This window comes from Mercenaria mercenaria, unplaced genomic scaffold (genome assembly GCF_021730395.1).
Source record: "Mercenaria mercenaria strain notata unplaced genomic scaffold, MADL_Memer_1 contig_4987, whole genome shotgun sequence".
Classification (NCBI taxonomy): Eukaryota; Metazoa; Mollusca; class Bivalvia; order Venerida; family Veneridae; genus Mercenaria; species Mercenaria mercenaria.
The window spans coordinates 37,028-64,698 of record NW_026463261.1 but is presented as its reverse complement, the minus strand read 5'-3'; the positions used below and the strand labels follow the sequence as shown (position 1 = coordinate 64,698).

The following is a 27,671-nucleotide window of genomic DNA, read 5'->3' as shown; positions in this document are numbered from 1 at the left end:
GACCAGTCTCAGATCTTCAGCATCTGACTGGTTGTTACTGAGAACAAAGATTGAAACTGACCAATCACAAGGCTGCATTCTGAGACTTCTCCCCTAATTCCTGTTAAGCTAATGCCAAATTTGTTCTGGGTAAAGACTCTTTTCTTTCCTCTATATATAGATATAATACTTTTTCAGAATCCCTTCTCTTGTTAAAAGCTACAAACCAACTGTAAATGTTTTACAAATGTATTGATAAGGAATTTCATATAAAGATAAAAATCAAGATAATCAATAAAATTCACTTCAATGTATTGTTTAAATATTGCACAAACATATTTCCAATTTTTGAAGTATCGTCCACAGGATGCATTTTTGTGTATGTTATGAACTGTCGTTTGCTGCGTTGTAATTCTGCCAGAGTAAACGGTCTGCATAAATTCAACTGAGACTGTGTTAAGGAAATAAACTTTCTTCAACAGTTAAAGGTAAGAAAAATACATGTAGGAAGACAATCTACTTCGTCAAGTCAAATAATTTTCATTACGTCGCATAATTTATCTATTTTTGAAAATCTTTGAAGAAAAAGGGCAAATACATTGCAGGGAGGGGGCACATACCTCTAAAATCTGGCCATATGTTTTTGATGACCTAAACTTCAGACGTCTCGTCATTTAAGTAAAACTTTTTCAGTCCACTCTGCTTTTGAAACAGCTTCAGTAGTAACTATAATTGCTAGAGCTGTGGGATCCGAAGACAGTCGAATAAATAATAATAAAAAGCTATCAACTCTGTCAAATTGTTTCTTTTAAAAATTAACAAATTTAAAAGATGACATTGCCTCAAATATTCATCCTCAAACTATGTCAGACATACAGCAGATTGTGCCATTTGAATTGTCAAAAAGTTGCTATGAGGGCATGCCAATATTTGATTCAGTAAAACAAAAGAACATATATAGATTTATATCTCTTTGGTCTTAGTTCAACACCTTTAAAATTCATTCAAGACAAGTTCAATTTACTGTTTATTTAAAAAAAAAGTAGTTGTGAAAAAATATTTTAGGGCCTGAATAAATGACCCTTTTCAAGCTGACACCACTAGAGGCATTAATGTTATTTAAAGGTAATAGGGTAAAAACGAGAGCTGTCCGTAAGGTAGCGTGCTCAACTTTTTTCATTGTTTGACTAAATTAGAGCTTTGCAAGTAAAAAAAAATCCAAGTTAAAAAGGGATATAACTCTGTCAAATTCAAATCAAAGAGTTATGGGAATAGTGTCTCCTGGTGTAGACTTTGATAGTATGTTAAATAACTCTTGAGTTTCAAGTCAAAAGCTTTAATAGAAACAGAGATATTTGACATTATCAAAAAAATTAAAAATTCTAAGTTAAAAAGGGATATAATTCTGTCAAAATTTAAATCAGAGTTATAGGGATTGTTTCTCCTGGTGTAGACTTTGATGGTAAACAAGTATTTTAAGTTTCAAGTCAATAGCTTTGACAGTAACAGAGATATCTGACTTTATCAAAAACTTTAACCAAAAATTCTAAGTTAAAAAGGGGCATAATTCTATCAAAATTCAAATCAGTGTTATGGGGATTGTTTCTCCTGGTGTACACTTGGATAGTAAATAACTTAAGTTTCAAGTCAATAGCTTTGATAGTAACAGAGATATTTGACTTTATCAAAAATTTTAACCAACGGCAATGCCAACGCCGGGGCAGGTACAACAGCTCTTCTTTTTCTTCGAAAAGAGCTAAAAATCTAAAGAATCCTATTACCACCCTAAGAGACCTTGAACATGCCAGAATAGTTTATATCTGGATCTTGGAAAAATTCAAGAAAACCCCTCAAACAGATTCAGTGAATCAAACAGTAAAATACTGCATATTGTGTTAACCCATATGTTTAACATGATTACCATATATTTTCACTTATAAGACACATTATTAGGAGTCATATTTCCAATTCAAAAGTAGGGAGCATCTTATAAGCCTATATTACAAGGGAATTAAAAACAAGAGGGTCATGATAACCCTGGATCACTCACCTGAGTAATATGAGCTACATGTTTCAAATGTCAAACTGATGATAAAATATTAAGAAAGTCAGCAGGTCACATTCATGGTCAATGAAATTCAGTTTTACGATTTGTGTGCAAAACTGTGAATGTCATCAAAATTTCAAGGCTGTATCTTAAAATACAAGAAAGTAGGTCAGTAGGTCAAGGTCACAGTCAAGTGACATCACCAGGTAATTATAAGTAAACAGTCTTGGAAATAGGATCAGATGATTTTTTAAGTATTTTTTCCTATATAACTCACATAATAACTAAAGTGACCCCAGGGCCTCTTTTAACCCCAGGGACATAATTCGAACAATTTTGGCAGAGGACTACTAGACAATGCATCATACCAAATATCAAAAGCCTAGGTCGTATGGTTTCAGACAAGAAGATTTTTAAAGCTTTTTTCCTATATAAGTCTATATAAAACTTTGGACCCCCAGAGCAGGGCCTCTTTTCACCCAAGGGGTACAATTTGAACAATTTTGGTTGAGCACCATAAGACAATGCTACAAACCAAATATCAAAGGTCTAAGTGTTGTGGTTTCAGACAAGAAGATTTTTAAACTTTTTTTTCCTATATAAGTCTATGTAAAACTTGGGACCCCCGGGGCAGAGCCATATTTGACCCTAGGAGGATAATTTGAAAAATTTGGTTGAGGACCAATAGATGATGCTACAAACCAAATATCAAAGCCCTAGGCCATGTGGTTTTGTACAGGAAGATTTTCAAAGTTTTCCCTATATAAGTCTATATAAACCATGTGACCCCCGGGGCGGGGCCATATTTGACCCTAGGGAGATAATTTGAAAAATTTTGGTAGAGGGCCACTAGATGATGCTACACACCAGATATCAAAGCCCTAGGTCATGTCGTTTTGTACAAGAAGATTTTTAAAGTTTTCCCTATATAAGTCTATATAAACCATGTGACCCCCGGGGCGGGGCCATATTTGACCCTAGGGGGATAATTTGAAAAATTTTGGTAGAGGGCCACTAGATGATGCTACATACCAGATATCAAAGCACTAGGCCCTGTGGTTTAGGACAAGAAGATTTTTAAAGTTTTTTCTTTCGGTTGCCATGGCAACCAGAGTTCTGCATGGAATTCAATTCTTTGAACAATTTTGAAAGGGGGCCATCCAAGGATCATTCCTGTGAAGTTTGGTGTAATTATGCCCAGTGGTTTTCAAGAAGAAGATTTTTTTAGAAATTGTTGACGGACGCACTACGGACAACGGACATCAAGCGGTCACAATAGCTCACCTTGTCACTTTGTGACAGGTGAGCTAAAAAGAAACCCTAAACTGCATATCTGGTTTCCGGGTGCCTCTTATAACTCAGTGTGTCTTAAAAGCCAAAATATATACCGGTAGTGATTCTGTCATTGCTACCAGATTAGATACTAATCAGCCTGCATATCCGTTTAGTCTAATCATGACCTGCACTGTTGGCCATTCAATCAGTAAGCTTTTTATATGCACTCCTTTTAACAGTTAATGGCACTGTCCAACAAGTTCATTAAAGAAATTAAGCAGGTTACGGGTTAATGAAGGATACTTTATCTGTTGAGCTTGGTATACTGATCTGGTCACCAGGAACGTATGTCTTTAAGGCAGCCATTATGACTTGTAGAATATCACTTGTTACTCGGTCTAACTCATATAGGAAGTTGGTGGAAGACAGTGGTTGCTGAAATAGAAAATCAGATACACATATATATACAGAAATCAAACAGTATAATATGACACGTGCTATGAGAAAACCAACATAGTTGCTTTGCGACCAGCATGGATCCAGACCAGCCTGCGCATCTGCGCAGTCTGGTCTGGATCCATGCTTGTCGCAAACCCACTATGTTGGTTTTCTCATGGCACGGCTCAAATAAAGGAATCAATGCTTCAGTGGAGGCATAGTTGTCACTCAACACTGACCGAGGTTACAGTAGTTCGAATCCCTTGTGGAAATGATGACACATCCAAGAAGGATGCCAGCAAAACAGACTCGTGAAATTCAAATAAGCCCCACAGTAATACACATAACTAGCAGGATAATACACATTTCCAGTCTTATTGTCTTAGCAGAACTGACCCTTTACTGACTTGCAAATACAACAAAACGATTTTCCAAGGTGACACTTTCATCAACTAGAGCTATATGTTTGTTTGTATACTGCACCAATTTCACCTGTCAATTCAAGGCTCTCAAACTAGGCCTAAGATTTCAATTGTATTTCACTTTTATAATGTCACCTCCATAGAATGTTGAACAGTGAAACATCGCTTATCAAGCATCGATGGCTAGAACAACTGTGCTCCCTCGAGATATTTTCCAGCCAGTATCCTTATATTTATATATATTTATATATCTCTGTATGTATATCACTTTAAAGCCTGCATTACTCCTGCCTCTCCTGCCTTTCGCACATGTCACTGTGACCTCAAATGATCATTTGTCGACAGTATTACTGAATAATAACTGACTTCAGAGTTCAGTCTCAACCTGCCCGCTTAGCTCAGTAGGGAGAGAGCATTGGTCTTCTGATCGTGGGGTCGCAAGTTCGATCCCCATTCCTCCTCCACCTCTGATAATTCCTGTTGGGAAGTTGGCAGTTACTTGCTGATAACAGGTTTGTACTGTTACAGAATCCAGAAACACTGGTTAGGTTAACTGCTTGCCGTTACATGACTTTTTTTCTTTTTTTTTTGTTTTGGATTTAACGTCACACCGACACATGATAGGTCATATGGTGACTTCCCAGCTTTAATGGTGGAGGAAGACCCCAGGTGCCCCTCTGTGTATTATTTCATCACGAGTGGGCACCTGGGTAGAACCACTGACCTTCCGTAAGCCAGCTGGATGGCTTCCTCACATGAAGAATTCAACTCTCCGAGTGAGGCTCAAACCCACATTAATGAGGGGCAAGTGATTTGAAGTCAGCGACCTTAACCACTCAGCCACGGAGGCCCTGTTTAAATACTGTTAAATATTGGTGTTAAACCCAAAACAAAGAGTCTCAACTTGCAAATTAATACATGTTGTCGCTAATCAGTGGTTTCCAGAACAGCACAGTGAAAAGTGAGAGAAGAACCCTTGGTTCCATTTTTTACCAGAAGTAGACATGATCACAGAGGATACTACAGCTGATTATGCTTACCGGTAATGATTGCCCAAGCTCTGTTACTTACCGGTAATGTAGATGCATTCTGTGGTGGGGGTTTCCGCTTCAGTAACGTGTCTGCTATAGCTTCAAATGGTAATGTATCGTCTTTCTGTACAACAAACAACGGTGAATCCCATCTGTTAGATCCATTAGGCTCCTCAAACCTCATCACTAAAGCATCAAAACTGTGAGAAAAATGGAATAAGTAAAAGCTGTTTCAGTACTGTTGAAAAATATGAAAACTGTGTAGCTAGCCATACACTTAAATTAGTATACATAAAGGTTAGAAAATGAATTCTAGCATATGTATATAAGAGTGGAGAGAACCTGTTTAATCAATCCTGCATACAATCAAATTCTGCATGACCTGAAAAGAAAGATCCATTGGGACATGGAAGAGAACACAGCCGCAGCCACATTATATAAGTAAGTGCTTTTAAATTTGCAAAAACAGAAAAACATTGGGGCAGTCATGTGGATAAATATTATCCAGTCTGCACAAATTGGAACATTTTAAAACATTTGGAAATCTTGAACAATAACTGTTCCCTGTAAAGTTTACAGTGTAAACTCAAAATCCTGGATGCATGCCTCGAAGGTGACATTTCAGTATACAAAATTGTTACAGAACACATGCAGATGAACACTACAGCAGGTATGAACTAGTAAACAAAAATTCTAGACAAGTAAAACTGAAATTAATAAAACCATGACCAGTCTAAAGGCAATAATATCTGATTGGTTGCTGCTGAACACAATTTTGAAACTGACCAATGGGAAGGCTGTATTTTGAGACTGGTTTCCAAGTTTAATTCTATTACACTGGACCTAATACTACTATGAAAAACTTACATTTCTTGTGAATACTGTTCACCAGGCTCCCTGCTGAGATTCCACTGTGATGCTGTCACTGCATCTGTGTTACAGTGTATCTGTCAGATATAAAAACATACGTCTGTGTTACAGTGTATCAAAGATAAAAGCAGCATAACATGTGTTACAAAGTATATGTCAAATACCATGTGTGTATTCTGTATTGCAGTGTACATTGTATCTTTCGAATACAAACAAAACTTAAAAGTTCAACTGTCACAAGAGCGACGAATAATAGCCCCACAATACGGCCTTGTCACAGAATTATGGCAAAACTTATTAAGTTGGAAAGGGGCCATAACTATGTCAAAAAAGAGGACCATGATGGTCCTGAATCGCTCACCTCTTCCCACATGACCCAGTTTTGAGTATGACGGCATTTTTTCTATTATTTGACATAGTGACCTAGTTTTTGAGCTCATGTGACCCAGTTTTGAACTTGACCTAGATATTATCAAGATAAGAATTCTGATCAATTTTCAAGAAGATCCATTGAAAAATATGGTCTCTAGAGTGGTCACAAGGTTTTTCTATTATTTGACCTATTGACCTAGTTTTCGAAGGTACGTGACCCTGTTTTGAATCTTACCTAGATATCATCAAGGTGAACATTCTCACTAATTTTCATGAAGATCTCATGAAAAATATGGCCTCTAGAGAGGTCACAAGGTTTTTCTATTTTTATACCTACTGGCCTAGTTTTTGACCGCACGTGACCCAGTTTCGAAACTGACCTAGATATCATCAAGGTGAACATTCAGATCAATTTTCATGAAGATCCATTGAAAAATATGGCCTCTAGAGAGGTCAAAAGATTTTAATAATTTTAGACCTACTGACCTAATTTTTGACCGCAGTTGACCCAGTTTCAAACTTGACCTAGATATCATCAAGATGAACATTCAGACCAACTTTCATACAGATCCCATGAATAGTATGGCCTTTAGAGAGGTCACAAGGTTTTTTTATTATTTGACCTACTGACCTAGTTTTTTAAGGCACGTGACCCAGTTTCAAACTTGACCTAGATATCATCAAGGTGAACATTCTGACCAATTTTTATGGAGATCCATTCATAAGTATGGCCTCTAGAGAGGTCACAAGATTTTTCTATTTTTAGACCTACTGACCTAGTTTTTGACCGCACATGACCCTGTTTCAAACTTGATCTAGACATCATCAAGATGAACATTCAGACCAATTTTCATACAGATCCCATGAAAAATATGGCCTTTAGAGAGGTCACAAGGTTTTTCTATTATTTGACCTACTGACCTAGTTTTTGATGGCACGTGACCCACTTTCGAAACTGACCTAGATATCATCAAGATGAACATTCAGACCAACTTTCATACAGATCCCATGAAAAATATGGCCTCTAAAGAGGTCACAAGGTTTTTTTATTATTTGACCTACTGACCTAGTTTTTGATGGCACGTGACCCACTTTCGAACTTGACCTAGATATCATCAAGGTGAACATTCTGACCAATTTTCATGAAGATCTCATGAAATATATGGCCTCTAGAGAGGTCACAAGGTTTTTCTATTTTTAGACCTACTGACCTAGTTTTTGATCGCACGTGACCCAGTTTCGAACTTGACCTAGATATCATCAAGATGAACATTCAGACCAACTTTCATACAGATCCCATGAAAAATGTGGCCTTTCGAGAGGTCACAAGGTTTTTCTATTATTTGACCTACTGACCTAGTTTTTGACGGCACGTAACCCAGTTTCGAACTTGACCTAGATATCATCAAGATGAACGTTCTGACCAATTTTCATGAAGATCTTTGAAATATATGGCCTCTAAGAGAGGTCACAAGGTTTTTCTATTTTTAGACCTACTGACCTAGTTTTTGATGGCATGTGACCCAGTTTCGAACTTGACCTAGATATCATCAAGGTGAACATTCTGACCAATTTTCATGAAGATCTTGTGAAATATATGGCCTCTAGAGAGGTCACAAGGTTTTTCTATTTTTAGACCTACTGACCTAGTTTTTGAAGGCACGTGACCCAGTTTCGAACTTGACCTAGATATCATCAAGATGAACATTCTGACCAATTTTCATAAAGATCCCATGAAAAATGTGACCTCTAGAGTGGTCACAAGCAAAAGTTTACGGACGCACGACGGACACCGCGCGATCACAAAAGCTCACCTTGTCACTTTGTGACAGGTGAGCTAAAAATGGTGGTTTGTTGCAAAAGTCAAACTTGACCTGTATTTTAAGATGTTACACCTGTGTACCAAAAACAATTAAAATCTGTCATGCCTTTCATGAGTTATTGTCCGGAAAGGCGGAAACTATAACAAGAGCACCGCCTTGCAGGTGCTGACGCTCATCTGATTTTTTTTTTGTATAACAGAAATATTGTCCTACCCATGATTTTGTAAGTCTAAAAAGGGCCATCATCCTTGCATTAAAGCAGGATAGAGTTATGTTTCTTGATGTACAGTGTCCACTTATGATGGTGAAAAACTGTTGCAAGTTTTAAAGCAATAGCTTTGATAGTTTATGAGGAAAGTTGACTTAAACATAATACTCAACCAAGAAAATGATTTTCTAAGTTCAAAAGGGGCAATAATTATTACAAAAAGCAGGATAGAGTTATGTTGCTTGCTGTACAGGGTCAGCTTATGGTGGTGAACAAGTGTTGCAAGTTTAGAAGCAATAGCTTTGATAGTTTAAGAGAAAAAGTTGACCTAAACATAAAACTTAACCAAGAAATCTGATATTTTCTAAGTCCAAAAGGGCCCATAAATCTTGCAAAAAGCAGGGTGGAGTTATGTTTCTTGCTGTACATGGTCAGCTTATGATGGTGAACAAGTGTTGCAAGTTTCAAAGCAATAGCTTTGATAGTTTAAGAGAAAAAGTTGACCTAAACATAAAACTTAACCAAGAAATCTGATATTTTCTAAGTCCAAAAGGGGCCATAAATCTTGCAAAAAGCAGGATGGAGTTATGTTTCTTGCTGTACAGGCTCAGCTTATGATGGTGAACAAGTGTTGCAAGTTTAAAAGCAATAGCTTTGATAGTTTAAGATAAAAGCTGACCTAAACATAAAACTTAACCAAGAAAACTGATTTTCTAAGTCCAAAAGAGGCAATCATTCTTGCAAAAAGCAAGATGGAGTTATGTTTCCTGATGTACAGGGTCTGCTTATGACGGTGAACAAGTGTTCCAAGTTTCAAAGCAATAGCTTTGATAGTTTAGGAGAAAAGTTGACCTAAACATAAAACTTAACCAAGAAATCTGATATTTTCTAAGTACAAAAGGGGCCATAAATCTTGCAAAAAGCAAGATGGAGTTATGTTTCTTGCTATACAGGGTCAGTTTATGATGGTGAACAAGTATTCCAAGTTTCAAAGCAATAGCTTTGATAGTTTAGGAGAAAAGCTGACCTAAACATAAAACTTAACCAGGCAACGCCGACGCCGACAACCGCCCGAGTGATGACAATAACTCATCTTTTTTTTTCAAAAAATCAGATGAGCTAAAAACCAAAGGATCGAGAAGAAGTTTTTTTCAGGCTGGAACAAATAAGCAGCACAATGACTAAATAAAATATAGAATTAATTTAATCAAACACTAGCATTTTATCATTTGTCACCAGTCCTGTGAGCATAATACTGCCATATGCACTGAAATACAGATGCATATATCCACCTTTTAGACTGTGACGATATGGTACTGGAAAAAAGGCAGTTAGTAAGATCTTGCAAAACCTCACAACTATATAACAAAATCTTACTTACAACACACTGAGTAGTCTGCGATTCTTTGGTAACACAATACAATTCATAACGAAACCCTGGAAGTTTAAGAAACAATGTTTAAATTAATATTATATTGGAATAAACCTTTTAACTTAACCCTGCTTAATTTCTATTATAAAGAACTTTTCTATCTTTCAGTTTGGACAGTACCATTCACTGTTAAAAGAGGTGCTAACCAAAAAATTACTGGCTGAATGGCGAACAGTGTAGATCTTGATCAGACTGCACGGATGTGCAGGCTGATAATGATCTACACTGGTTGCAAAGGCAGAAACAATTGTGTCCTGGTGAGCATGATAAGAGGTAAAAAGATTGAAATCTATCTGGCATCAATACATTTTTATGTCCAATTAATCATAACACTATTCTTGTATTTCTTTTTTAACAAACTAAATGATGCCAAACAGCAGTAGTACTAAATTTCAGTGCGGGTATCCATTAAACAGAAATGACTTGACAGGACTGTGTAGCCCTACTACAAATGTACATGCACAAAGTCAATGTAAACAAGAATCTTCATAAGCTATTAGATATTCTTGTTAAGCACAAAATGTTGTTTAGTTAGGAGTGTAAACAAACCTTTTATATAATTTAAAGAATCCAAAATTGTAATGCTGTCTTTATTCAAACATCTGCAAAATATAAAGAAAAAAAGCACATTTAAAATGTTTTGTGACAGATCAGAGCATTAATTATATGAGAGGAAAAACTTTTATATTAAAGAAAAGTTGATAGTAACAAGGAGCTGTGTTCAATAAATGCTTGATGCCTCCAGTGGCAACCTAAGTCCAATACGAGGTCAAGTTCATGGTCAAGTTCAAGGTCAAGTGATGTCTGAAGATGAGGAATGGTCACAGGTTACATCTGCATTAGTATCAAGTCATTCTAGTTAGGGGTATTGATGCTAGATGAAACGATCCCATTTGGTTAACCTCGAATGGACGGACAGGGCAATCACTATATGCCTCCTGCATCAGTAGATGCCAGGGGCATAAAAACAGTCATGCCTGTTCAAAAATGGCCTGTCCTAGTATGAAGTGTGACAATTATAGGGGAGAGTTTACTTCAGTTATGCTTCAATTGTAAGTCGGAAATTGTTTAAGTTTCCCAGCCGCAATAACCTCGAACTTTGTTTTCTGCTAACCTCATGCAACCATCAAATGAAATCTGACCACTGCAGGCCTACAGCGATCATACCATAGGTTTTACAACTGTACATCAAAGCAGTTTTCAGTTACCAAAAGCATCTTTTCACCCGCCCCCATCACCAATTTCTGTCAATTTGTTTTAAATTTTATTAGAAGTGCAAAGACTGATTAGGTTTTTAAAAAAATTAAGTGCTCTTAATTCGATTTATTAACTGTACTTTATACCATAGAAATCTTAAAGACAAATGAATAACCACCATGAGTCCTTCTTTATTAAACAGATTATTCAAAAGATCCCAAGTTACAAAAGTATTGCATTCAACCCTCCAATTTATTATTTCATGACCCTTTTACTTATTCTACATTTTTAGTTCTTATAGAAAACCACGTTAATTTTCTGTGTCCATCAAGAATCATGCCCAGTTAAATACGACTTTTATCAACTAATATATATAAAAACATCCGTAAGTGTCTGGGATTCTGACAGAAATTTACCTTTGCACTGATGATTTCAAATTCCCCCTCACAATCTTTTCTTTCTTGGAATCTGAAATATCAGTTAAAATAGAGATGCTGCTTTAATATATAAACGCTGGAAAATGAAAATTTAATAACATTTATTTCCTGTACTGAGATTCTGTATCACCATAGTAAAATATAGTTAAACCTGTATTTAACAGCCATTTAAGCTTTACCCTGCAAAATTTCTAAAATGGACTGGTCCATCATTCAATTTGACCAGTACTACTTTTTAATATTATTCAAAGGGATGTTCAGTTGTTCACTGAAAATTTACTATCTGAGTAGTGAACAGTGCAGACCATAATCAGCCCGCACAGATGTGCAGGCTGATCTTGGTCCATACTGGTTGCAAAGGCAAACTCGCTGCTAGCAGACTTAAGTTTATTGGAGTGATACAATCTGGCTGCCTTTAAGTTAGGCAAAGTTATACTTAATATATAAGTGGATACTTAAACAAACAAGAGCTGTCCATAAGACAGCCAAGCTCGACTATTCGAAATATTGTCCAAGAAGCAGGAAAATATTACCCAAAAAGGTTAAATATCAAAAGAGTTTAAAGTTCAAAAGGGGATATATCAAAAGAGTTGTAAGTTCAAAGGGGACATAATTTTACCAAAATGCATATCAGAGTTATGCGACTTGCTGCTATCAACTAGTTTTATAACCCCGAAGGCACATGTGAAGTTTCAATTCAATATTCTGCATTAGTTTTGGAGATAGTAACTTGCATGTAGAACTTTAACCAGAATTTTTTAAGTCCAAAAGGGGGCATAATTTGCTCAAAATACATGTCAGAGTTATGGGACTTGACCCAGTGAGGTTGGTAATTGACCTAGAAAAAGAAAAACTAAGTTTCAAAGCTATATGCCTTTAAATGATAGCTGTACGAGACCAAGGTGTGATGCCGACGCAGATGCCAGGGTGAGTAGAATAGCTTGACTATTCTTTGAATACATGTAGTCCAGCTAAAAATGACTCAGAATGGGAAGTTCTGTGACTGGTTGTTTTGGGCAGCTGGCTGCTAAGGGAAGTAATGCCGATTCAACAGTAAACTTCCCAAAAACCTGTAAAGCCTTAGACAAGTCTGTATGCAAGGAAAGGGCATGAACTATTATGATCATTCCAGACCTGTAGAGTCTTACAATACGAGTCATGCTAAAAGGCCACAAATCATTTTCTGGTGACCATCCTTTCTGAGTGATCTTATCCGATTTTGAAAACACTAATTTATTAAAAACCATAACCCATTATTTGAACTGTATGAAGGGCGGTCACTTCAAAGGTCCAGGAAATTTTTTTCTGAAGGTTTATAAATTAATAATTATGGAAACAAATTATATGTTTTTTATACATGTACTTGTGATACCGCTATATAATTATATACTTTAATATTCAATACAAAATTTCTGACTTATTCCTTTTGTCCACTGTTGAAATCAAGAACATAAATAATAATAATTACGTGTTAATATTGCTTCCTAATAATCTGACCTCAGAACTGATTCGAGATATTTTTTGTGATAAGGCAGAATCCCTCTCTTTATATACATCAAAACAAGTAAAGACCTTTTCTGTTGTGGAAATAGATTTAGGTAAAAACATGATCTGGCAATACACTTAAGTATATCGCCAGATCATGTTTTCACCTAAATAAATTAAATCATAAAACAAAATAAAACTGAACCATTTTATGGTTTAAATATAAAAATAAAACATGTCAATAAGACGTAAAACAGTGTCTGTTTCCTGTTTCCTGAGCTAGGCTACCATAAATTTTTATGGTGGAGAATGTGTCACGTTCGGTAAATGAGATCTCTTTCAGTTGTCACGTTTTTTTTGGCGAGATTTGCTCTATATGCCTTATTTATTTTTATAGCTCTTTGTTGTAACACATGAAAAACACTGCTTTTATCATGACGCAATTTCCCCCCTATTCAAGTGGTTTCGACGCAATTTTCCCCTCCTTACGGGTCTGACACCATTCCCCGCAAAGCTTAAAAAACACTGGATAAGCAAATTAACCACAAATACCGAAATCATCGAAAATATAGGTCCATCGAAAACGTAAGTTGTGGCACTTGTGGGGATATTTCATACATGTCATATTTTCTGCAGGAAACAGTCCATATAATCTGATGTCAAAAGGGATTCTTAGATATTTTCATGATAGGTCATAATCCCTCTTTTTACGTCAAAACCAATAACAACCTTTTCTGTGGTGAAGTTAGATTTAGGTAAAAACATGATCAGGCAATATATAAATTTACACAATGAGATGAAATCGTAAGACAAAATAAAACTGAATCATTTTATGGTTTAAACATAACAGTAAAACACATTAATAAAGCGTAAACACTATATGTATTATGTTTCAGTTTGGCTACCTCGCTGTATTTACACGTCCGCCATTACACTCAGTATACTGGGTATACCAATTACCGGGATAAACATATTACCATGAATGTCCTGTTTTGACACTTAACATGAAAATTGCTTTACAGTTTTTCTCTCATTATTCATGCTCAATGTGCTAGGATTTTTAGCAAAACTATTTTTGAAAATTGGAGTGTCTTTCTTTTTATTCACATTGATCCCAGAAATTAAGGAATTTAACTAAGTGATTGGTCATTATGGTTAATCTTTGCAATTTTTCTCCGCAAATTTTTATTAAACTTGCTTATTTCTGCCATATTTGTTTCATATTTAGTTTGGACCATTGTAAAATAGAAATGCTTTCTTTGTCTTTGATCAACTTAACAACTTCTTTAGAATGAAAGTTGAAATTCACGGTAATAGGTAGATGCATGAAAATGCTAAAATTCTCCACCTCTGTTCTTTGAATGACAGTAGTGGAACTTTTTCCTGGGGTTTTGATGATTTTTTGCCAAAAGTCTTAAGCTAAAATATAAATTAATTAAACAGAATAAAATTTATCCTTTCAAACAATCATTTTGTTATAGAGTCCACCGAATATAAGACTCATGGTAATTGGTATACCCAGTATACACGCTGGCAGTGCGGTTGGTCTTATCGATCACGTTACATGAATTGGAGCCATGTAAAATTTGTGTAAACTTTAGGGTGTGTTGTTTAAAACAGTGACAAACTCGTGTTTTACGATTTATTCACATAAACATCAATTGAATGGAAGGGTAAAATGGATATTCTTTCCAGATTTCTTAAAATTTCACTAATATTTTTGTTTTTTAGTAGAATGTGATTTAAAAATTGCCGCCTTTCCATGGAAGGCTCAACACAGAAAATGTACTTTCTATGTTGTACATGCAGGAAAGATATTGACCTATGCAAAAGTTATCAGAATATCGTGGCTCACGGATGTGTCACTTTATTAGGGTTGGATATCGTTAAGGACGAAGCGGTCCGATACCGATACCGATACCAACGAAACGATACGGTATTTTTAACGATACCGATACCGATACCATGCTTTGTAATACATTACATAAGCAATGATTTGCTTAGTATTATATACACCTATGTAAGTATATATACATGAAAATTTGCTGTGATAAATAAACATTTTAAATCTGTTAATGGAATGTTGTATGTATTAGATTATGAAAGAGTAAAAAATAAACCTATCTTACAGACTAGTTTTCCAAAATAAAAATCTAGAGCAGATACCTCGCTCACTATGCAATTTAAATCTATGAATACACTCACTGTAGTAATGCTTTTAAAGCTCAGTACTGTCTAGAACTGTTAACTAAACACTTGCTAGCTTTCAAATTACCCCTCTAACAAGTCAGACTAATTCTCACTCATGATAATCTTGGACTAGGTTGACTAGTAATGTTTTTAAAGTGAAACACTTTGCAACACATTTTTAATTGAACAATAACCTTCAAAACACTTGAAAGAACCAACATTCCAACAATAACATTATTTCTAATGGTTCGCGAAAACCGATTATTTGTTTACGTAGGTTACAGCTTAGTCTCGTAATTTTTTTATTTACATCATTTTTTTTTTCATTGGTTTTAAAAGAAAACTACAAAGAAAAATCGTGTCGTATATTTTGAAATTATGTATTGGTTTGCGTTGTTTAAAACGACGAGAAAAGAAGTATTTCAGGTAATATTTAGCATACGAAACTATTCGCACGGTTAGCTCTCCATGTCAAGGGAGGTTACTCTGAGTGAGCGGTATCACAGTAAACAATGTCGATCGCGTTATTACGCTATTTGCTTAAATTTCTGCTTTATTTTGCCGCAGATTTTGTAAGAATTTTGTTTTTACTTTTATGGAAATACCGAAATCGGAACCGGTTCTTTTACGAAACGGTATATACCGGTACTTTTCGAAGTGATTATTCGGTATTGTACAGATACCGGGAACCGGTATCCAACCCTACACTTTATGTACCAGACACTTTATGTACCACTTTGGACACCTTATGTACAACATATATCATATATAGTGGATGATCATTTTTGTACTGATTTGATGAAAATGTTACATTTTATCTTACTTGAAATGTTTTTTACTAAAATTAAAAGTTAATTTTCATAATTGATAAGGTAAAATTTAACTTTTTCCCATAGAAATGTTAACAACATTCTATGGACTTGAGCTGATTAAATCAAAGTTGTTTTCACAGGTAATTATCACATATTCACAGTGCTACACTATGAGATACAATAACTATATAATATATAGGTGGTACACTAAGTGTCTAAGTGGTACATAAAGTGTCTGGTACATAAAGTGACTGGTACATAGGTGTCGCACTCATGGCTCACATACAATTATGGCAGTGGCTACGATTACGGTACCGTAATCCTAGCCTCCGGTTCTAGGATTACGGAAGTTCCGTATTCCTAGACAACCCTATGAGGATAGGCTAGGATTACGGAAGTATTTAAGAGGCATCAAATATATGTTAGGTTATGCATAAATGACGTTGTAAACTTACTTATTTCACTATTATTTTGTGCTATCTATTCGCTGTTTTGGGTTAGAATAATCTTAATGGCGGCGCGAGGAAATATTATAGAATTATCTATGTTTCGTATATACCTGCATTTTTTTTTTCATCAAATCAACACAAATGGTCTTTAATAAAATACAATATGGTTATAAATAAAAAAAATCAAAGTATAGAATATTTTTTTAAACCTAACTTTGACACTCATATTTCTATAATATTTCCGCGCGCCGCCATTAATATAGCGTTTAAGATTATACTAACCCAAAATGGCGGATAGATAACATGAAAAAATAAGGCAGGCATGAAAAATCGCTATTGTAATTAAGTGAAATAAGAAGTTTTCAGCATCATTTATGCATAACCTAATATATATTTGATGCCTCTTAAATACTTCCGTAATCCTAGCCTATCCTCATAGGGTTGTCTAGGAATACGGAACTTCCGTAATCCTAGAACCGGAGGCTAGGATTACGGTACCGTAATCGTAGCCACTGCCTACAATTATCCCTGTTTCTCGTATTCTCAGGGTTATCATATTCCTGTATGCATACGTGTTATACCATTAAAATAAATTAATGGCAGCCTACTCTCAACATCAGTGCATATGTCATCCGCAGGATACTTTGTTTGGGAAACAATGTTTGTTTACCATTCCCCACCCACTTTTTTTGGCTTAACACTCACCGTCGTATACATCATTTCGATTAACACCAACAGAATGATCACTAATTACAGTCACATTTCTTTTATAGTCATTAGAGAAATATTCTTGTAATTCATTAGCCCTTTTTGACTTTCCGCTGGACGGAAATCCACATAGAAGGATTAGCGGCATTTCCAAACTATCCGAATTAAGCCATTTTACCGGAAGCGGATTTTGCGACTGCTTACTTTTTCTATTATCCTATGGTGCGAAATGGAGGTAAAGTGCGCAATGGTATGAAATGGAGGAAAAGTGCGCAATGGACTCAATTTTATAGGCACCTTGTCGGCTAAAGTTCGTGGAAATATCGTTAAGATACTAAGAACTGAAAATGGCACACAAACAGCAGATATTTGAGCTAAGTCAATTGCGCACAAATGGATGTAAAATGCGCAATGGACTCAATAATTAATTAAGAAAGATACTACCAGCTGTTGTTTAAAATCGTTTGATTTTATTTACTTTCGGTAAATGCTATTGCAATTAAATGATACTGCATAACAACTATAATTATAACGAATTCTAATAACCCTTTATTGTACTACCTAAAATAAGCTGCTATATGTCACCTATAAGAACTATTTAACAATATTTCACGGATACACACCCTAAAAGAATAAATAACGAACATGGATATTTCAATTTTAAAGTGATCAAATAATTGTTAGTGAGCTATTGTACGTAATTTATATATATATTTGACATAATAATGTAGAGATGTCAGTCAAAGAAAACATAGTATAAATCTTTTTACAAAGTCATATGATTTACACAAAAACATATAAGTATTTAGATCTAATAACATGATATCATGCTATATCATCTTCTTAATATATGAAATAATAAATATGGGAACATAACAAGAATATGTAAATGCATTTCAAAATTTTGTTATCTGAAATGTTTCAAAACAAGTGCTTTCTACTAATATTACAGAATAAGCCTTATGTACAAGTTATGCTACTTATATAGCACGCTTTTTCTTATCATGAACGCTCTAACAACAAATTTTGCGCTTTTCCTTGGGTAGTTGTTTATCAAATATTTGAACTTATCATCATTGTTAATATATTCTACACTATTACATATAACACATAGTCTTTCATTTGCGGGTTTTCCGATATATCGGCCAGTCTCTACTCTTAGTGGAAGAATTCCACACCTGAATTGAGCAAACATGGATCTCTCGTGTCTTTTTAAGTCTAATGATAGATAATTTTCACATCTAAATTCAGTTTTAAATGTTATATATGTTCTTAATTTCGACACGTTTTCACAATCTTGTGCCCAAATGGAGGAAAAGTATTCGTTCATTTTATCACGCGTTATATTCATATTTACCGCTCTCTGATTGTTATAGTGAGACATTAAATCGACATTGGATAATATCGTTTTTATTTCCGAACACCAGGTATTTGTATTGACTGATCTATAATCCGCCATGAATACACGCTTGGTTAGCCGTGAATTGTCAAGTTTAACTAAACGATTCCAGTACCGTATCATTATTAGCCACCGTCTGTACCTGCTTGGTAGCCACCCAGTCTCACCAATAAGTGCTAAAGTTGGTGTAAATCTGTGAACAACCAGAAAATAACGCATTGCACGATTATGAATAGTGTCGGCTGATTGGTATTGTTTATATCCCCAAATTGAAGCACAGTAGTCTGAAACTGATGTTACATATGGGAAGTAGAGTTTCTGATAAGTATTAAAACCACACTGTTTCAGATTATGGATTTTTGATATCATGCCCCCAAGAGCTCGACCAGCACCTTTTGACAGCAGCTCACAGTTATATCTAAAATCTTGCTTTTCGTGCATCAATACACCTAAGTATTTATATCTGTCGACTATTTCTAAGGTGTTAATCCCTAAAGTAAATTCGAAATTACATCTAGCGGAGCGGCCTTTTCTGAAATGTACAACTTTTGATTTATCAGTGTTCACTAGGACACGCCATCTTTTGCACCAAGAATGCATTTTAGTTAACATCCGTTGTAGATCTTGTTCTGATTTTGCAATAAGAACGATATCGTCTGCATATAGAAGCATGGATACCGATGTATTACCAACACTGATTCCAAGGTCAAGGTCACTTATTTCTTTCACAAGGTCATTCACGAAAATCGAGAATATTGTAGGGGACAAGTTATCACCCTGCTTTACGCCGGTTTTACATTGGAACCACTCCATAAGTTTTCCATTTATTCTTGTACAAGATATAGATTTGCTGTAGATGTTTTTAATAGACTGGTGTACTTTTCCATCAATTCCATTTAGGGGGAGTTTGTAGAGCATCATATCTCTGTCGATGAAATCGAAACATTTACGTAGATCATTCAAGGCTGTAAATACAGAGTTATTGTTCCTGATTATACTGTCAAGTGTAAAAACATGATCCTCACAAGATCTGTCTGACCTGAAGCCATTTTGTTCATCGGCTAAAAGCTCATTGTCGTTCAAATACTTTGTAATTCTTTTATTAAGAAATGAACTATACAGTTTGCTTAAGCACGATAATAAACTTATTCCCCTGTAATTTAGAGGTAATCTGGCGTCACTGTTAGGGTCTTTTAAGATGGGGCAAATGACTGATTTTCTCCATAGCGAAGGGATAATTCCAGTATCGAAGATCAACTGAAATAACTGATGAAGGACACTTATAACTATTGGGAATTTCAGAACAGCATAAGGTATCGCGTCTATTCCGCAGGCAGATTTTGATTTTGCACTCATAACAATAGTTGATACCTCACTGAGCGTAATATTCTGGTTTAACTAAACATTCGCTGTATACAAAGGGTCTAGCATGTTTAATTCCAATAACTGTTTATGTGTTTTGCTTCGATCGGAAAATTCCTTATCGAAGTTACTGTTTTCCTCGTGATTATACAATTTTCCAAAGTCATTTTTCCACCGCTCAAAAACCAATGTTTCGTCTGATACAGTATGTCCGTGTTCATTTACGATCAGTATAGGTATTGATTTATTTTGCCGTGGGCCCAGCCGTCGTATCTTGTCCCAGAAATATCGCGGATTTGTAGAAGACATATCCCCAATGTCCATTGCCACTGCTGTTCTGTACTGACGTTCTGTTGTGTGTAATGTTTTATCAAACAAGTTTCTAGCGGTAATGTATTGCTCACGCAATGTAGTTTTTATGTGTCTATTGCCTTTGCACCGTAAAAATGAATTCTCTTTTGCTCTCATATCATTCCACAGGTTAGCCAGGTTTTCGTCCCAGTAGGGTTTCCTGTGTTTGTATTTCTTTCTTGTTCTGGTCGAAGAATTATATTTTGGAATATAATTATTCGTTTCTGTGATAATACAATTGCACAACTTTTCATTAATAGTATCGATGTCTAACTGTGTTTCCCTACTTATTTCTATACTTGAGATGATATTTGTAAGAGCTATTCTCGTTAATTCACTGCTCATGAAGTCTTGCGGTATTCTATTCAAATTGTATCTAGATGATTTAACCTCTTGATCGCTGTTGCCGCTACAATGGTTTTCTTGGGCGTACCTTGTCAATTTAAATTCCGTTATAATTACACAATGGTCTGGCGGCCTTGATCTTATCCCTAGTAATCCGTGTAGGTCATTATCAGATATAATAGACTGCATAGTCTGTACCTTGAAAGTGATACAACACTGAAATATATCGTGGGGGACGCATATGTAATCGACTACGGAAGTGCCTTTACGTGAAACGGAAGTAAAATTATCGTCTGTAGACATGGTAGAGTTAAATCTTCCATTAAGCACACAGAATATAGAGGGGTTGTTACAGGTAACAAATATACAACTACTTGTAGACAAACTCAGATTTGAGCCATATCTACCTAGTAATCCGTGTAGGTCATTATCAGATATAATAGACTGCATAGTCTGTACCTTGAAAGTGATACAACACTGAAATATATCGTGGGGGACGCATATGTAATCGACTACGGAAGTGCCTTTACGTGAAACGGAAGTAAAATTATCGTCTGTAGACATGGTAGAGTTAAATCTTCCATTAAGCACACAGAACTTTGTATCACTAAGAAATTCTACGAATGTGTGGCCATGCTGGTTTACAGATTTGTCCAATACTTGTCTCTCTGGTATAGAATCAATTTCACTTTTGTCTAGATATTTTGAAATTTAGCACTTCATTTGCTGCATTCTGGGGCAGTTTTATGGACTAACCTGTTAAATTTGGGAAAAATGATAAAATCAAGCTTTCTTGAAGGTAAAATTCTTAGTTTTTTTAGATAAATAATATGAATTATGTCAGGGTCGTATGTAGCAGCAACCGCATATACTTTACATGCAGTCCTAATGTTGTCTTTTTCGAAAAACATTTTCTTTCCTTCTTGTCTTCTTTCCTTTTTTAAAGATTTTCCAGAGGGGGTCCGGATCCCCCCCTCCCCCCCCCCCCCCCCCCCACCCCACACCGGATCCGCGCATGGTGACATATCACGCTTTCTGTTTATGCAGGTAAACTTGTGTTTGGTTAAATTTCAACAGAGCACAATTGTCTGAACAGTGTACAAACTCATTACTGTTTTTTCAGGCAAGGGTGGAAAAAAAGTGGTAGAAAATGAAAGCAGTAACATTTTTATTAAAAAAAACAAAAAACAATGAGACAAACATTTCCAACATCTTTGGACGGTTCAAAAATCCCATGTTAAACATACGATTATGGGGGCAAGGGACAGTAAATCTGGAAGAAAAAAAGATACAACCAACCGAAAGGGCGGAAAAAATCACTAAAAATCAGTTCCTTAAAATATCTATGTTTCACTTGCGTGGACGTGTTTCATAGACCCGTCTCTATTTTCTGAAACCAGTATATCAAAGAAAAATAACTTGCATATATGATGTCTTTTTAAAACTCCCGCTTTGACCTAAATTTTCGGATAAAAATAGACGAAAATGGGTATATTTACAAGCCTCTCGCATATTACCTGCAAATGAATCAGCAATTTCAACACTGCAATGCAAAAGTTCGATATCTGACTAGTGTAAAAACGCTTAGAAAAGTATCCCTTAACCGTTTACTTTTTTCACAAAACTTTGCTGAATTACCTGCCTGTATGTAAACACTATAAACGAGCAACTTTCACTTTCAAAAGCACATGTAATTAACCTTTAACCTATTTCCGGAGCTAGCAAATAAAGCTAATCCACCATGTCATGTCATGCAGTATGCATTTCTCATTCTGGATATATGTAAATATATTAACTACTTATTACCACTTTAATTTATTTTCATATTAAACACCCCTACCCAATCTATTTAAAAAATCGACCGGGCCATTAATACGCCGGGCCATTAATACGAAACTGGCCCCTGCCACTAAAGCCCGAAACGCGTGAAAATGTTCCGAATGTAAATCGGGTGAAGTAAGCGCTCTATGTATGCGTCTAGATTGATTAAACTGGGCGAGTCTACTTACTTATTACTTGAGGATGAAAAAAAAACGTGTTTTTTAAATGTTGCTCTTAAACAAGGGTGGCGATTGAACTACTAAAAGTACAACAACAGTTAATTCACAACAAATCGTACGGTATGTTTTATAATCAGTAGAAGCTAGTCGTATTTACGCTTATGAGACCTGTTTCACCCACAAGTAAAGAATTCACAGGTCCATCATGAAATATTTTCCCCAGCACGTATATACTTGTCCTATTTCAGTATGTGACTGTCTGTGACTTTTTTGTTACTATAGTTATATAGGGTTGTTACCTTTTGTTACCTATGTTACTAAGAAAATAGAATCAGAGGTTTTGTCAAAAATCAAAAAATTTCGGTATGTGACTGTGTGTGACTTTTTTGTTACTAGAGTTATATAGTGATGTTACCTTTTGTTACCTATGTTACTAAGAAAAAAGAATCAGAGGTTTTGTCAAAAATCAATAAATTTCGGTATGTGACAGTATGTGACTTTTTTTGTTACTAGAGTTATATAGGGATGTTACCTTTTGTTACCTATGTTACTAAAAAAATAGAATCAGAGGTTTTGTCAAAAATCAATCAATTTCGTTATGTGACTGTGTGTGACTTTTTTGTTACTAGAGTTATTTAGGGATGTTACCTTTTGTTACCTATGTTACTAAGAAAATAGAATCAGAGGTTTTGTCAAAAATCAATAAATTTCGTTATGTGACAGTATGTGACTTTTTTGTTACTAGAGTTATATAGGGATGTTACCTTTTGTTACCTATGTTACTAAGAAAATAGAACCAGAGGTTTTGTCAAAAATCAATAAATTTCGTTATGTGACTGTGTGTGACTTTTTTGTTACTAGAGTTATATAGGGATGTTACCTTTTGTTACCTATGTTACTAAGAAAATAGAACCAGAGGTTTTGTCAAAAATCATTAAATTTCAGTATGTGACTTTTTTGTTACTAGAGTTATATAGGGATGTTACCGTTTGTTACCTATGTTACTAAGAAAATATAATCAGAGGTTTTGTCAAAAATCATTAAATTTCAGTATGTGACTGTGTGTGACTTTTTTGTTACTAGAGTTATATAGGGATGTTACCTTTTGTTACCTATGTTACTAAGAAAATAGAATCAGAGGTTTTGTCAAAAATCAATAAATTTCGTTATGTGACTGAGTGTGACTTTTTTGTTACTAGAGTTATATAGGGATGTTACCTTTTGTTACCTATGTTACTAAGGAAATAGAATCAGAGGTTTTGTCAAAAATCAATAAATTTCGTTATGTGACTGAGTGTGACTTTTTTGTTACTAGAGTTATATAGGGATGTTACCGTTTGTTACCTATGTTACTAAGAAAATAGAATCAGAGGTTTTGTCAAAAATCATTAAATTTCAGTATGTGACTGTGTGTGACTTTTTTGTTACTAGAGTTATATAGGGACGTTACCTTTAGTTACCTATGTTACTAAGAAAATAGAACCAGAGGTTTTGTCAAAAATTAATAAATTTCAGTATGTGACTGTGTGTGACTTTTTTGTTACTATAGTTATATAGGGTTGTTACCTTTTGTTACCTATGTTACTAAGAAAATAGAATCAGAGGTTTTGTCAAAAATCAAAAAATTTCGGTATGTGACTGTGTGTGACTTTTTTGTTACTAGAGTTATATAGTGATGTTACCTTTTGTTTTCTATGTTACTAAGAAAAAAGAATCAGAGGTTTTGTCAAAAATCAATAAATTTCGGTATGTGACAGTATGTGACTTTTTTTGTTACTAGAGTTATATAGGGATGTTACCTTTTGTTACCTATGTTACTAAGAAAATAGAATCAGAGGTTTTGTCAAAAATCAATCAATTTCGTTATGTGACTGTGTGTGACTTTTTTGTTACTAGAGTTATTTAGGGATGTTACCTTTTGTTACCTATGTTACTAAGAAAATAGAATCAGAGGTTTTGTCAAAAATCAATTAATTTCGTTATGTGACAGTATGTGACTTTTTTGTTACTAGAGTTATATAGGGACGTTACCTTTTGTTACCTGTGTTACTAAGAAAATAGAACCAGAGGTTTTGTCAAAAATCAATAAATTTCGTTATGTGACTGTGTGTGACTTTTTTGTTACTAGAGTTATATAGGGATGTTACCTTTTGTTACCTATGTTACTAAGAAAATAGAACCAGAGGTTTTGTCAAAAATCATTAAATTTCAGTATGTGACTTTTTTGTTACTAGAGTTATATAGGGATGTTACCGTTTGTTACCTATGTTACTAAGAAAATATAATCAGAGGTTTTGTCAAAAATCATTAAATTTCAGTATGTGACTGTGTGTGACTTTTTTGTTACTAGAGTTATATAGGGATGTTACCTTTTGTTACCTATGTTACTAAGAAAATAGAATCAGAGGTTTTGTCAAAAATCATTAAATTTCAGTATGTGACTGTGTGTGACTTTTTTGTTACTAGAGTTATATAGGGACGTTACCTTTAGTTACCTATGTTACTAAGAAAATAGAACCAGAGGTTTTGTCAAAAATTAATAAATTTCAGTATGTGACTGTGTGTGACTTTTTTGTTACTAGAGTTATATAGGGACGTTACCTTTTGTTACCTATGTTACTAAGAAAATATAATCAGAGGTTTTGTCAAAAATCAATAAATTTCGGTATGTGACTGTGTTTGACTTTTTTGTTACTAGAGTTATATAGGGACGTTACCTTTTGTTACCTATGTTGCTAAGAAAATAGAATCAGAGGTTTTGTCAAAAATCAATAAATTTCGGTATGTGACTGTGTGTGACTTTTTTGTTACTAGAGTTATATAGGGACGTTACCTTTTGTTACCTATGTTACTAAGAAAATAGAATCAGAGGTTTTGTCAAAAATCAATAAATTTCGGTATGTGACTGTGTGTGACTTTTTTGTTACTAGAGTTATATAGGGACGTTACCTTTTGTTACCTAAGTTACTAAGAAAATAGAATCAGAGGTTTTGTCAAAAATCAATAAATTTCGTTATGTGACTGTGTGTGACTTTTTTGTTACTAGAGTTATATAGGGACGTTACCTTTTGTTACCTATGTTACTAAGAAAATATAATCAGAGGTTTTGTCAAAAATCAATAAATTTCGGTATGTGACTGTGTGTGACTTTTTTGTTACTAGAGTTATATAGGGACGTTACCTTTTGTTACCTATGTTACTAAGAAAATAGAATCAGAGGTTTTGTCAAAAATCAATAAATTTCGGTATGTGACTGTGTGTGACTTTTTTGTTACTAGAGTTATATAGGGACGTTACCTTTTAATACCTATGTTACTAAGAAAATAGAATCAGAGGTTTTGTCAAAAATCAATAAATTTCGGTATGTGACTGTGTGTGACTTTTTTGTTACTAGAGTTATATAGGGACGTTACCTTTTGTTACCTAAGTTACTAAGAAAATAGAATCAGAGGTTTTGTCAAAAATCAATAAATTTCGGTATGTGACTGTGTGTGACTTTTTTGTTACTAGAGTTATATAGGGATGTTACCTTTTGTTACCTATGTTACTAAGAAAATAGAATCAGAGGTTTTGTCAAAAATCAATAAATTTCGTTATGTGACTGTGTGTGACTTTTTTGTTACTAGAGTTATATAGGGACGTTACCTTTTGTTACCTATGTTACTAACAAAATAGAATCAGAGGCTTTGTCAAAAAACAATAAATAAATTTCAGTATGTGACTGTGTGTGACTTTTTTGTTACTAAAGTTATATAGGGATGTTACCATTTGTTACTAATGTTACTAATGAAATGAAATCTCAGAACTTGCCAAAATAAATTAAAATTTCATTGTGTGACCATGTGTTACTTTCTTGTTACTAGACTTATATAGGGATGTTACCATTTGTTACTAATGTTACTAATGAAATGAAATCTCAGAACTTGTCAAAAATAAATTAAAATTTCAATTTGTGACCATGTGTTACTTTCTTGTTACTAGACTTATATAGGGATGTTACCATTTGTTACTAATGTTACTAATGAAATGAAATCTCAGAACTTGTAAAAAATAAATTAAAATTTCAATTTGTGACCATGTGTTACATTCTTGTTACTAGACTTATATAGGGATGTTACCATTTGTTACTAATGTTACTAATGAAATGAAATCTCAGAACTTGTCAAAAATAAATTAAAATTTCAATTTGTGACCATGTGTTACTTTCTTGTTACTAGACTTATATAGGGATGTTACCATTTGTTACTAATGTTACTAATGAAATGAAATCTTCAGAACTTGTACAAAAATAAATTAAAATTTCAATTTGTGACCATGTGTTACATTCTTGTTACTAGACTTATATAGGGATGTTACCATTTGTTACTAATGTTACTAATGAAATGAAATCTCAGAACTTGTCAAAAATAAATTAAAATTTCAATTTGTGACCATGTGTTACTTTCTTGTTACTAGACTTATATAGGGATGTTACCATTTGTTACTAATGTTACTAATGAAATGAAATCTCAGAACTTGTACAAAAATAAATTAAAATTTCAATTTGTGACCATGTGTTACATTCTTGTTACTAGACTTATATAGGGATGTTACCATTTGTTACTAATGTTACTAATGAAATGAAATCTCAGAACTTGTCAAAAATAAATTAAAATTTCAATTTGTGACCATGTGTTACTTTCTTGTTACTAGACATATATAGGGATGTTACCATTTGTTACTAATGTTACTAATGAAATGAAATCTCAGAACTTGTACAAAAATAAATTAAAATTTCAATTTGTGACCATGTGTTACATTCTTGTTACTAGACTTATATAGGGATGTTACCATTTGTTACTAATGTTACTAATGAAATGAAATCTCAGAACTTGTCAAAAATAAATTAAAATTTCAATTTGTGACCATGTGTTACTTTCTTGTTACTAGACTTATATAGGGATGTTACCATTTGTTACTAATGTTACTAATGAAATGAAATCTCAAAACTTGTACAAAAATAAATTAAAATTTCAATTTGTGACCATGTGTTACTTTCT

At 34.4% G+C, this 27,671-nt stretch overlaps 1 protein-coding gene across 1 annotated transcript; it reads right to left on the bottom strand.

The window, feature by feature from the left end:
- Positions 1-214: 214 nt before the first annotated feature.
- LOC128554378 (protein KTI12 homolog) lies at positions 215-17,379 on the bottom strand. The gene is made up of 8 exons (XM_053535663.1): positions 17,173-17,379; positions 11,511-11,562; positions 10,447-10,499; positions 9,847-9,902; positions 6,060-6,139; positions 5,233-5,392; positions 3,605-3,736; positions 215-424 (listed from the first exon to the last, which is right to left on the bottom strand). The coding sequence occupies exons 1-8, from the start codon at positions 17,321-17,323 to the stop codon at positions 281-283; spliced, it is 828 nt and encodes a 275-aa protein (XP_053391638.1). The 5' UTR covers positions 17,324-17,379; the 3' UTR covers positions 215-280.
- Between the last annotated feature and the right edge of the window lie 10,292 nt (positions 17,380-27,671).